At 45.7% G+C, this 14,304-nt stretch overlaps 1 protein-coding gene across 1 annotated transcript in view; it reads left to right on the top strand.

Moving 5' to 3' along the window:
- Positions 1-14,304, top strand: part of LOC142768648 (uncharacterized) — a 149,976-nt gene that overhangs the window by 47,219 nt on the left and 88,453 nt on the right. The window contains exon 2 of the mRNA XM_075870660.1: positions 13,516-13,676. Coding sequence (XP_075726775.1) covers positions 13,516-13,676 — 161 coding nt within the window. The remainder of the gene's footprint in view (positions 1-13,515; positions 13,677-14,304) is intronic.

Below are 14,304 nucleotides of genomic sequence, written 5' to 3'. Positions count from 1 at the left end.
GACTATAGACTACGATGTGTCTTTCCTAGAAGTTACAAAACATGCGCCTATTGCCCATATCCGAGCATACTTCCTGGAACTTCAACACAAATACTCACGTCCTGAGTTCTTTACAGATGCCTCTAAGTCCAACTGCTCTGTGTCATACGCTGCTGCTGACCCTTCTCTTTCGGATGCTGGCCCTCTATATCCAGGCACAAGTATCTTCACAGCGGAAGCTTGCGCGATACTTGTGGCAGCTAAACACAAACACAAAAACAATTACAAACACAAAAAGCAGTAATTTATACAGACTCCCTCAGTGTGGTAACGGCTCTGCACAGTCATAAAAACAAAAAAACCCGGTCCTCGTCTCACTTTACTCCATTTTATGCACACTCTACACACTCAACCAACATGTTGTAGTGTGCTGGGTGCCAGGGCACCGTGAGATCCAAGGCAACGTGAGGACGGATCAGCTCGCTGCATCCGTCCACAAAAACACTGCCCTTACACCCATATCAATCCCGGTCCTTGATATGAAGCCGTCTCTCAAACGAAACCTCAGGGACTACTGGCAGAGCAAGTGTTATGGATAAACACACACAAAATAAACTACACGTTATCAAGCCACATCTTGGCCATTGGCCACCAGTATCAAAATCTCGTCTAACAGAGGTAACACTAACAAGACTCAGGATAGGACACACATACGCGACACACACACATCTTTTGTCTGGTGGTGATCCACCACTTTGTGACAATTGTGGTGAGGCATTGACAGTTCTTCACGTTTTAATCCAATGTAAACAGTTAGACACTCTAAGAAGACAACACTTTCCATTACCCTACCGACAACATATACCATTACACCCCGCAATGTTTGTCGGTAGGGAACCACTTTTCACACATAAAGCATTGTTAGCTTTTTTAAGAGATGTCAATTTTTACTATGTAATATATCCAGGCATTACGTAGCGTGACCTCTCAAGAGAGGTTGCTGCTGCAGTAATTACATTTAAAAACACTTGCCTCCCAGCCCTTGGACACAAGGGCGCTGATGAGGCACGTGTGCTAGTGCCAAATATTTTTACATGTTTTTATTAGCGAAATATTTGTCATCCCTTATAATATGCATATCACGCCACTGTCATGATCTTCATACTTATGTTTTTACCCGCATTATCGCGAGGAATTTTAAGGCCCCTATACAGCCACGCAACATAGCATTGTCTCATCTCTACTCATCAAAATGGCGCTCTTTGGCCATCAATTGGCCCTTGCGCCACAAAGCACCACACATCATCATCATCCAAATTCACGAACGCAACATCTGCCGCAAAAACGACAGTTTCCTCGTATGGTACCCCGCCCACACGGACCCTCCGCTTGCGGGCAACGCGACTGCCCACGCCGCGGCTCGAGGACTTACACGCCGAGCTGCGACGCCTGCCGACAGTCCCGATGTCTCGCACACTTCGACAGCGATGCGGGAATGGACGTGGGGGGGTCGCATGACCACTTTCAGAGACATCACGCAACACTACAGACTGAACAGATGCAAATATCCACCACCCCACGCCAAACTAAACAAGAAACAGCAGGTTGCCTGGAGACAACTACAGACACACACGTACCCGAATCCGGCGATCCTTCGCCTCTGCTACCCAGGCATTTATACGTCCGATGCGTGTAAGGCATGCGGAGCCAGAGCGACGCTGCAGCACATGCTGTGGAAGTCTACCGGTAACGCGCAGCAGTCCCCTACGAACCCGGTAGACATGGCAGTCTCGAACCGCGAGGCGCGATGGGAGGCGGCTCTGCTCAGCCGCGACCTTGCCGATCAACCATGACGTGTGTGCAGAAAATAAAAAAAATCATCCAGATACCGCTCGCGATTCTCGTCTCTGAGTATGACGTTTTGAATTATGAACTTAATTTACAGATTAGTGCTTGACGAAATGTTAGTTCGCCGTGGAAAGTGTTGCAAGCAACAGCTCACAACTGACTTCATCGTTCCACTCTTCTACCACTTCGCGTCGAAAAAGTGTTTCAGTGCCGTCTCAAGCTCACTTTCGGCATCTTGTCAACCTGACGATATATCAGTTCTGTCGCACACCTGCGTAGGAATTCTGTTTTTCAGAAGCTAATAAACATATTTGCTATGTCGCCATTTGAGGCCATGTACGAGCAAAAAAAATATTTTTTAAATGTTTCACAATGGCCGCGCGCGTGGTCGATTGCCGTCTCTGCGCAGCGCATCGCCGCCTTGGGTGACGTGCAAACGTGTGCCAGCGCCATCTGGTGGTTTTCTCCCGAGGCGTTACGCGCTAGCCGGCGCGTTCATCACACTTTCCTATTCTAGCCACTGTAGCTAGATCAACATGTAGCACAGGGATGCCAGATTACTTGCTGTCTCACATGCGACCCCTTTTTATTAAAATGCTCGATTGGCTTTTTACATGACATCCCACCCTGTTCTTTTAAAGACGATAGTCTTTCATGGGGACCTTCGGCGCAAAAACTTTGGTCTGTCTTCTGTCTGTCTGTCTATTTGTTTGTTTGTTTGTTTGTTTGTCCACCGTTACCGCGAACCGAGTACTCTAAACAGCACCAGCCGATACCCCGAACGCCAACCCCATCCGCAGCACCCACCAATGTTGCTCAAGGATCAGCGTTCCTACGTGTTTGATTGTCAATTAAAAAGCAATTATTGCGCATATCTGAGGCACCATAAGAACACTCATATTCTGTATGTTCGTCTTTTTCTAGAAAACGCGTACATAAGTAACTTTAAGGACCGTAGCGCTTATCACGCTGCGCTGACCATGGAACGCTTGCACGGAACGGGGAGTGTTTCCAACGCTTTGTTAAGACGAGACGGTGGTGGCACCTACACGTCACCTTGCGTTCTACACCTTATCACCTCTGAGACGGGCGTGCACGCCCGTCTCAGGGCCACATGCTTCGTTTTCCAAAAAGAACTGCCAGATGGTGCTCATGTCCCACGTGTGACGTGACTTGATGCGCTCGTTCGCCTCCGCTGCACGCTCGACGCACTCTAACGCAGCGCCTCCGGAATACTATTCACCGATTTGCTAGCGCAGAACATTAAATAAATGTTTTGTTCAGTCAGTCTCTCCACACGCAAGACTATCGTCTTTCGAAGACATTTGCAGATTACATGCAGATACAGGGCCACTTTTATGTCTTATAGTCTTGCAGTCATGAAAACATCTAAGTAGTCAATGAATCGTGGAACAATTTGGTTTTCGTTCTTGAGGCTTCTTATGTTGGTCTAAAGCTTGGCCTGTTGACGTGCCTTGATGGGTTCCCGACGTTTCTGGTGACACTCCATCTAACGTTGCTTGACGTTCTCGGGGGTTGAATCATACTTCTTGCACCCCTTCTGCTACCGCTTCTCGCACAACTTCAGCGGTGCCTTCCTCAAAGTATAGTCACGTCTGACCTTGATCTGTTCTTTGTACAGAGCCCAGTGGCATTTTCGTGTCTCCGGAGAATCTTTCGCACGGCACATTTCACATTTCTTAAGGTGCTTCACCTTTTCTGCCTTCATCTCCGGTTGGCGGACAACCTCCTACTCTTTTTCGACGTTAGGCTGTGCATCTCTGCTAGTTGATGGGTCAGTCAATACGAGCTTACTGCATATGACGTAGCTGTCACGGTAGAAGGCAGCTGCACCCTGTGGTGCCTTTCCTTTTTTCGGGTTGCTTGCAGCGGCTAGGCTTTCTTGACTGAGCTTGTGTTGGTTATTCTGGGTTGGCTTAGCAGCTAACTTAGTGGCTTGTTTATTGTTCTTGCGCTTACGTTCTGCAGGTCTTTTACCTCGAATAGTCTCAATCTTACGTATGAGACGCTGTCGAAGCTTATCCAGAGAACTGACAGGTTCCCATGGCGCTGGGTGGATACTTGTCTTGGCGCCCGTTGTTTCTTTGTTTTCAATTCCTTGGCCTGCAGCAGCTGGCTTGCTGTCTGGTACAGTCCTTGTTCTAACTGTGTCGTTTTGGTGACCGAGCCTTCAGCATGAAACACTTGGCATTGGCGCTCCATGAAATTGCGATCTTTTTTGCCACATCTACATGGTTGACGGACATATGGCAATGCATGCGGCACAAGCTCGATGGCGTGTTCTGTACCTTTGTAAAAGCCCAAACCATTGTTATCAGTAGCGAAGAGGTCAACATGCTAACGCAAGACGTGTTGAACTGCCATAACTTCTTCTTGCAGCTGTGGACCTATGTGAGCGTCATGTAGCTTGTCAAACGTAGCTTCATTTGTGCAAAGTGTTGCTGTCTTTGGTTGAAGTGGCTCCTTTCTAGGTGAATCTTCGTTGTGTTTGAGGGATAATCATATGGGCTGGTTGTTATCCGGCAATGGCGAAAATTGCAAGCAGCCTGTGGGAGACACAACCTGTTTTAGACTCAGGAATACTTGACAGCACAACGGCATCAGACATCTGTGGTAGCCCCTTTTTCAGACATCGCATGACAATACCTGTGCCAGGATGGTGGATTTCTGTTGGATAAGGCGGCCGGAGAAGGAGCTCAGCGTGGCCGGCCTCAAACCAGTCCTCTCCGAGGATTAAAGGCGAGGGGTTTCCAACCAGAACTAGAACTTCAAGTACTGCCGTAATAGGCGCCACAGCGATACGAGCACATAATGTACCAGCTGGCATGACCGTACCGCCACCCAAAACAGATATGGGAGGTTTGGTCCATGGTCGCAGGTTGGCAGATCTAATTACGTCTAGCGATAGTATTGTGTGCTTTGATCCGCTGTCTGGAAATGTGTCCACAGTGCCGATAAGTGGAATGAATGTCTGCTTCAATCACAGCGCTTTGTACAAGAGATCCTTCGAGTGGTTCTGACGGTTGAAGGCACGCCAGGGAGGGAAAATGTTTGCTGACTGGGTAGCGGGGTACTGGACCTGGAACGGGGGCACTTCGATGCAAGATGGCCCGGTTGGCGACAGTTGTAACATATTGCCACGAACCAAATAAGAGACAGCCACGAATCGATGTCTTGCTGGCTCCCAGACCAGGAAGCAAAGTCCTTGTCTTGTCTAGTCGCCTAGGAGATCTCGGCTCATACCCACATGGGGGATTGGCCACACTGTACCTTATAATAGATGTTTTTTACAACGCTTGCTAAAAAAAGAGAAATTAGATAAGAACAATAATAATGTTCCTTTGAAAAAACGTGAAAAAGTGCAGAAGAATTCGATAAACCAGAATATATATAAAACAAATTAACAAGAATGAGGAAGGGGGACAAAGAATTGGATATATCTGGCAGTACCACTAGCAGCGTATCCTTCCGGTTGCCTGAATAAATTTATGTAGCGCTGACAGAATAGCACTGTGGCCCACACCCAACTGACTGGCTCCAAACGATAATAGAGTGGATGTATTGACTGGCAATCCGAGCATACCAATCGGTCTTTCAAGAATTATTCGGCGTAGTGAGGCGAAGCGGTGGCATGTGAGAAGAAAGTGATCCATTGTTTCCGGTTCATTACAAACTGCACATAGGTTACTTAATGAAAATCCTGATTTGTTGAGATAAAAATTTAACCGAGGAACTCTACAGCGAAAGCTTGTGAGGGTCACCTCACATTGACGGAAAAGGCATTTTGCGGTGTTCCATGTGAATTGAAAGTGCCGAAATTCTTCAAATTGTAGGAGCGACGTTTCGTTGATTTTTAAAATTAACAGGCGTTTGAATCGTTCGGCAGTAATAAAAAGGAAACTGTGGAGCTACTAGCACCACCGGGAAATTTAAAGATGCCGAAGCGAGTGAATCAGCAATTTCATTTAGTACAATTCCAGCATGCCCGGGGACCCAAATAAACCGAACTTCTGATGGGCTATGCGGTACAAGAGACCAAAATATCCTGAGAAGAGGAGACTGCTTTGTGGACGCTAGATGTGTACATACAGACAAAGCATCCGAAATAATAATAGCTTTTGATAGCTGATAATTTAGTTTTCGAAGAGCCAATGTAATAGCCAGGAATTCTGCGAGATCAACTGGTGTAAAGTCAGGCAATCGGAGCGCAAAAGACCAATTAAGCTGATGATAAAAAATAGCTACTCAAGCCTTCTGAAGATTTTGCGTTGCATCCGTCGAAATTACTACGTATTTGGGAAAATGACCGAGATGGTCTTGAAGGAGGCCCTCCAGAACATGCTTTGGAAGTAACTTAGCATTTTTCAGAAAAAATATCCTCGAAGATTAAGTCAACTGGCACCGAGCATTGGGATTGGCGAGTTAAATGCTGGAGGGAAACGTGAAGATTTGATAACAGAAACTCGACAAAAATGACTTGGGGTCTTTGATAACGAAACCACGGGCGCTGAAAAAAATAAACTGGATGTTTGATGAAAACTGTCTGTGAACAGAAGAGGGGCGCATCGTAAAGTTTTAAAAGTGTTTGCACAGTAAGCTGTCGAAATCTAGCATCAAGTGGAATGATTCTAGCTTCCAAATAAAGCACGCTATTCGCGACACATCTAACTAGCCCGAGACACAGCCACAGAGATTGCCTTTCTAGCACTATAAGAGGTCTTATTTTGTACTCAGCACTTCCTGAAAACAGAATGCAACCAAACTCCCGAATTGGGCGTACGTAAAGTTTGTATACTTTAAGTAACGTATCCCTGCGCATCCCTGAATTCTTATTGCAAAACCGGCGTAGCGATCCTAGGGCGCTTTCTGCTTTACGGATGTGATTCTATTTGTTGCTGTCAATTTAAATTGTCTACGTAAACAATGCCAAGATATTTTAGCGCTTTTACTTGTGGAATCGGATCATTTCAATGAGGCAGTGAAAGAAATACGTGAACGGATAGAGCGAATACAAGCAGAGCACATTTGCTAACATTAAGTGAAAAAGACAGCCCGCCAAGCCATAACTCTAGCTCACTCAAATTTGACTGTAAGATTTGATACAAACTATTGATATCTCGGGATGACGAGAAAAAAGCAATATCATTGGTGTAGACGTAAAGAGGAATATTTTTATGAACGGAAATAGATGATAATAACATATTAAATAAAAGAGGTGACAGGACTGATCCTTGCGGAACACCTCTTGTTTGCTTATATGAGGCAGAAGTAATTCCCCCGTGGCAACAAAAGAATTGTCTCTCAAAAAGAAACTCCTGAACCCAAGATATAATGTACTTGGGCACCTCAAAGTCCACTAATCTTGAAATTAATGTACTGTGTTCCACACTATCGTAGGCTTTTGCGATATCTAACGTCGCTAATGCAGAAAGCTCACCAGATACTTTTGCAAGGCGAATTCGGCTTTCTAAATCAACATGAGCCGACCATATAGAGCACCCCTGTCTAAATCCTACTTGCCTTGGTGAAAGGATGTCCTGACGAGCGATGAATTCACTGAGCCTTTTATGAAGAATTCTTTCAATTATTTTAACTAGGTTTGAAGTAAGCGAAATTGGCCGAATGTTATCCAGGAGATATCCGAGGCTTGAATTTGTTTGCAGCAACACAACTTTAGCAATTTTCCATGCGCTTGGAATCCATTTGTGCTGTAAATAGGAGATGTTAACAATATTCAAAAGCTCATCGGGTTGGGAATTAAATATCAATTTAATCATTGAGTTTTTAATTTGATCTGGACCGGGAGCCGCTTGCTTTACAGTTAGTATGACATCTGCCAGTTCAGCCATAGTGACTTCCCGAAAGTCCGAGGTTGCGCTTTTGAATGTCAGACAAAGCGAAACGCGCTTCAAGTCCTTTCGCGATGCCCTCTAAGAAATCTGTTGTCTCTTTAGGAGACAGCACTACTCAATGCGAAAATGCTGGTACCTGCGTTGATTTTTAGTTCCGTGGAAACTTGTCCAGGGCAGATCTTTTATCAGGTTTTGATAAACGCGAATGTAAGTCAGAATTTTGTTTATATTAAGCTATAGCAACTGTACGTTTAAACAGCGCGGCGTCGAATTTATAGTCAACCCAATTTTTCGGAGTATGGTTGTGGCGTAAACGTTTCCAAGCAGCCTTACGTCGCCTGTACGCAAGCATAAAATCTTCATTCCACTAAGCTGTATTTGACGGTGTGCTGCCGTACTTAACAGAAAACTCTACCGGCTGGACAGAGGCACTTAGACACGCTGCTACTGAAGCACCTCGTTGCTGTCCAACGCGTCCTCTCAATGACGAGAGCGCGGAGTTTAAAACAGTGTTATAAATTTTATAGTTGGTGAACCGTTGTTGCCGGATAGCAGAAGGTGAGTTGCGGTAACATTATTTCATAGGCAATCGGCGCATGATCACTACTCGTCCCATTATCAAACGTTTTCACGATGAAATTAAAAACTGGCCACACGAAAAAGTTAGCTCTAATGTTGATGAGCTTATCCCGCGTAGAAAGGTAACTTGTCCAGAGTTATGACAGTGAAAATTATTATCTTGCAACCAATTCCACAATCTTTTGCCACAGCAATCTGTTTTAAACCTCCAAGAAGTGTGATGCCAGTTAAAATCTCCAGCCAATAAAATTGAATTTGACGAAGAATTCTCGATAACACAATCTAGGTGATCTGTGCGTCTTACTCCATTCGGAAAGTGCGCATTAGTCACTGTAATCCTGTTGGAGTCACGTAACAAACAATCTATTCCTAACAATTCACAATCCGGACAAATATGTTCAAAACTTACAGTAACATTATGACACATTTTTGAAGATATTAGGGCCAATAATCCACCTCGTCTACCTGGCCGATCCAGTCTAAATGTTTGAAAATATTTCAGAGTAAGTGTTTGGTTTACTGAAAGCCAAGACTATTGAAGTAAAATTATATTAGGATTTGTTTGCTGTATGAGATAAATAAGATGTATGTAAGCGGAAGATACGGAACGACAATTCTACTGGAGAACTTTTACAGGCGCTATGATGGACCTAATATAGTTGACTCGACTGCAGAACGCAAAACGTCCTGCTCGTTGTTGGTATCAGTAATAACTTTTTTGGTTTTGACATTGGCAAACTGGTTGGAGACAATGAAGCAGTGCGTCGTTTATGAATGATATTACCAATCCTCATGTCACCAAACGACCCACTGGGCCCCACAAGGGTCGGCGACAGAGCGCTGACGAGCGTTTCTGGGGTAACATCTTCTTGACGCCGATTATTTGTTCATTGTCGAGATGCTCAGCTTCACCCTGCCCCGTGACAGTGTGTGCAGCGAAGAAGGGAATAATGCTGTTTAACCTGGCGGTGAGCATCTTGGTCAGACCTTCAGCAAAGGTGCTGAAAAGCCGTTCCATAATCATCGGCATGGCCTTATCTATCGCTGCCGACACTGCGGAAGCGACCGTCGCTTCAATTGACCCATACTGGCGTGACGTAGCAGCAGCGTACCCCACTTCGCGCTCTTTAATGAAGGATGTTACTTCAGACCGAGAACAACGGCGTTTTTCCATTATATCTAGAATTTGTGTTTCACGTTGTCGAGCAGGGCAGCTATTGTCCGTGGCTGTGTGTGCTCCATCACATAGGCAACACTTGCAGTTGTCTACCTGACAATTTGATGCGGCATGTGCCCCACCGCGATTAGCACATCTCAATGAAGACCTGCAAGCATTAGCGCTATGCCCGAATCGCCAGCAGTTACGGAATTGCAGTGGGCGAGGTGTCAATGCCTCTACACGGAATAGATGAGGCCAGGCCTTCAGCTCAGAGGGGCGTGTGAGACCAGAAGGTAAGAATGACGCTTTCAGTAGGGACTCGCGTATCACCTACAGGTCTGGTGCATCTGTAGACAGATATCACGCCAGCAGGAGAGATCATCTTTAAGAATGCTTCAGGACTAATGTTAGTTGGAACACCACGAACAAAGCCCTTCACGCAAGCACGATGAGGGGGGATAAAAGCGCGAACAGCAATGAACGCAAATCTCGTGGTCGCCGTAAGTCTGTAAGCATTGAATATTTGAAGACCTGCATAGTATGCCAGTCTTGCCGAAACGCCTCACCTCCGAGATGTCCAGAAAATGACCGCTTATATTGCGAAGTTCTTCTTGAAACACCTCCGTTTCACTCAACCGAATGGCTCCACCATCAGTGGGCACAAGTGCGACAGGCAAACTGCTTACGCCGTTCTTGAGGAAACACTCCAGTGGTACCGATTCAGCAGGGCGACTGGCCCACCAGGGCGAGCCCTGGCCGGTACCGGAGACCAGCATTGATGGCTGCTGAAAAAATCAGCAAAAAGAAATTCTACCGCTAATAAAGAACCAAAGGTGATAAGTGTGGCCAATCCGCTCTCACAGGACGTGCAATCGAAAGCGCCAGATACTGCAGGAACGGTCGACTGTCGGCGCTACGTCGTCAACATCTCCACGTCCAGATCTTCTTCTTCGACACGAAGTAGACGTTCCAGTCCCAACAGCTACGCACGCGACACCAACAAAAAGGTGAGATTGTCAGGCACGGCCTCTCAGAACCTCTTCTTTCTCTACTTTCAAGCGATTTCACGCTACAGTTAGGGCTCATACCCATTACCTGTGCAATATGGCCTTGCTTATATCTTCCCCGAGGCAATAAACAGGGGCGCCATTTCGGGAACTATTTTCAAGATAATGAGCGTCTTCGTGACTCAGGAGTAACGACGAAATTAGATTTGGTGCTGATAAAGCCGGCGAATTTACTTGTGAAGACGCTTTGTCGTTCTTAGAACCAATCTAAAGCACTGGCAAGGGAGGCACTCGTAACGTTGACTATCTGGCTGCAAAGGGTGGCTGACTTGGGAAAACAGAGGTGTGCTTTACAGTACTGTTGAGTTGAGCGGCGACGGCAAGAAATGCGCTCACAGTTAGTGGTCGTTGTGCAGCGATAGCTGTTGCAAAGTGTGCGTTGTGAACACCCTGTAGAGTATATTCAATGCACTGAGGATCTGTTAGTTGGACCGGACATCTTGAAATCACGCGCAGTTTTGCCAATGAGTAGTCAACTAGGCTCTCACTGGGTGGTTGGACACATCGGGTTACTATGTGCTGCCACTGCAAGAGCGCAAGGTTGTCCCCAAATAGGCTCTCGAAGGCAGTCTTGAAATTTTTCCACGTGTCGAAACAGTTTCCTGCCACGCTCTTCCAGTCGGTAGCAGGGCCACGGAGCTTGCCAAGCGCTACGGCGAAGAGAGTAGATGGTGTCCATGACACCAATACTTGGGTACGCTCGAGTTCTTCAAGCCACTGATGTACTGAAATGCTACCGTCACCATTAAAAGTTGGCAGTGAAGCCGAGAGGTCAGGCAACGTAGTAACTCGGACTGGAACCGTCGGCCGTTGTGACAACGTCGAAAACTGTTGCAGTGAGTCACTCAGCACTTTCGTACTTGAAAATGACTGCTCAGCTTTTCAGTCGGACCCAACAGACGGTTGACGGTTTTGGGCGACGTCATGAAGCAAGCGTTCAATCACATCGTCCTTCGAGCCAGTCATCTCCAGATTACGGCGCAAGAGTTCATGGCGAACGAAGCCCGTTGAGAACCCTTGAAGGACTTCCACAGTGTCTTCATTCCAGTTTATAAGCGGCATTGCGGATGATTGACGGGCGGGCAAGATCGAAGAAGCCTTATGGCAGGTAAAGGCAAAGAGGTGGGCAGCTAGCACAAAACCACCAACTCACACGAAATGGACGAGTGGTTCCGGTTTCCTCGGCATGGTTTGTCGACGACTGCGCCAAATGTGAGGACTTGGCAACGTGGACAAGGCGGCGATAAGGCGGAAACGACTTTAATAGACCGGAGCTACGGCATCAAAGCAGTCGTAGAGCACGCGCGTGCCTAGGAACGATTACGAAACGATGTCACGGCTAGATCAACATGTAGCACAGGGCTGCCAGATTACTTGCTGCCTCACAACATATTATTGCCTGGATACGCTCCCAAATTCGTTGGCGCATGTTACCAGACTGCCCGAATGTGCCCGCTTTTTCTAAAACCAAAGGAAAAAAAGGGCACTCAATCGCATACTAAAGACCAAAGCCTTAATAAAGTAATATACTATTTTGTGCATTAAATAAAATTAAAACTATTGAAAATACACGTTTATTATTTTTCTTAGTTTTCGCTATTTATCCCCCCTCACATAGTCGCGCTTCAATCGTCACGCGGTTGTTGATGTTTGTCGCAATAGGTTTCAGACCACTTTTCGTTCAGACTTTCGCAACATATTTAGATTGACCTTGGTTCGAGTTTCATTTGACGCTGATAGTACATAGAGGTTCTTGATCTAAAGCAAGGGTTGCATGGCCTCCAAAATACACGCCCCGCGCTCACCATCTTTCAGGTCATAAAGCGTTTCACCATGCCTCACAGATGGCAGCACATTATCTAGCGTTTGCTGTTTGCTTCATCAACGTCTCTGAAAAAGCATAATATAATTTCCGCTGGATGGATATAGTTGTTCATTTTTAGAGCTGTTTGAAAGTTTATGTGTGTGTTTAGCGGCGATGGCTGCACTATCCCGGCCTTTTTTGACGTAGTTCAGTGGCCGCCTATATTCGCCTACCAATCGCCAAATAGGCTCGCTTTCGTCGTGACACTTGTCGGACAGAATGCGTTAAGGAGACTCCTTCCACTACATGGCATTTATGTTGTGTTCTTTCCCGAAGCAGCTGCTAGTAACATCGTGGCTTTTTGGTTGGACACCTGCTTGCCACACGAACGGCCCGGTTTCAATCCTCAATGGGACCGAGAATTTTATTGTTAATTTTATTTGCCTCTTTCTCGATTTTCACTCAAGGACCATTTTTCGCTTACAACCAATGATGCTGACACCAACGGCAGAATTTCTGCGACACGAGCGCACAAACGCTATCGCGTTAATACTGTGTGTGGACACGTTTGAGTAGAACAGAATTAGCCTAATTGTATTGTGAGGCGGTAATTAGGACTTATTAAAGTCGAATGAAACATTTGTGCATAACACACTAAAAAGAAGTTACTGTTCAATACCCGAAATACACCCCGTCATAAAGAACGGTACTTTGTATGAATGCGTCCTCTTTCTACCAATGTTTTTCTAAAAACTTAAAAAGGCTTTGCGTAAATTTTATGCCGAGATGTGAAGTAAAGCTTACGTTTATATTAGAACACTTCACGTTCATTGTAGAGACGGGGGTTCGCAGGTTCTGTAATTATTGACGCATGCAAGCAGCTGTACTTTCTTGTGGCCTTGCGTAGATGAAGTGAGGCAAAGCACTGGCTGTAAATGTTTTAGTTTTTATTGTGTTACAATTAGCTAAACTCACTCAATCCTAGACGTATCTTCCACCTAATTGTTTCTTGTTTTCGGGTGAACAATTCATGTTCAAGGAATTATACAATTCTGAATAATTGTGCACAGTGTGAGATGAAGTCGTCAGCCTGTCTACATTTTTATGGAGGACGAGTACTTGATGAGAAAATTAGTATTTCGCCACTTTTCACGTGAACGATTGTTGCGTGAACTGATAGATAAAATACGTTTTCTTGCCTTCTAGCTTTTGCAGGTGAACGTCACGTTCACCTTGACTAACTTTTCGTTTGGACTACGTCTTTCGGACAAAATTAACTGTGTCTCAAGCACGACCACTGACAAGACGGAGAGCAGCCCTTACCCTACGGTTAAAGAGAACATCAAATTCAAAGGGGAAAGTGGATGGTAAAGTATACTTTTGTCTGAGACTTGAGAACAAAAAGCGTTGTTTGGTTCCTGAAATATAAAATGACTCATGCTGTGGGAGATGTAACAGAGTTCGGGATGATTTCGACGTCTTTGCACTAAGACCGTACAGTACGCGAGAATCTAGAATTTATTCTGTGTCCAAATGCGACCGTGGTGGCCGGAATGAAGCCAGATTCTTCGGGTCGGCATCTAAGCACCGTAACCACTGGCGCGCCGTGGTGGCCAGCCAAGAGCTTGTACAACGTTTCAGTTTTGTGTTTAGGAGTTCAACTGGGCAGTATTTAGGGTCTTTTTCGCGATGCCTCGCCATTAGGAGCTCCTGGCTACTGGTACGTATAAGTTTTAGCGTTACGGTATTAGTGGAATACCGGATCGCGTTTACCGTGTTACTTGAACGGATGTTTTAGAAAACTACCGCTGGCCTACCTAAACGTTTTCGTATTGCGTAATACGTTTTTGGATTCGCGTAGTAGCTGTGAACGACTATAGACTTGTGAGACAGCGCCGTAAACGTAAGGGCCTATTCAGGCAACTAGTTTAAGTTGTGTAAAAACTCGTGCATGCGCAGATTTTTTTTTTGGTAACACTGTATTGCTGAAAAGTA

This window comes from Rhipicephalus microplus, chromosome 8 (genome assembly GCF_043290135.1).
Source record: "Rhipicephalus microplus isolate Deutch F79 chromosome 8, USDA_Rmic, whole genome shotgun sequence".
In the NCBI taxonomy this organism is placed as follows: domain Eukaryota; kingdom Metazoa; phylum Arthropoda; class Arachnida; order Ixodida; family Ixodidae; genus Rhipicephalus; species Rhipicephalus microplus.
The sequence above is the reverse complement of the archived record's forward strand: the minus strand, read 5'-3'. Positions and strand labels throughout refer to the sequence as shown.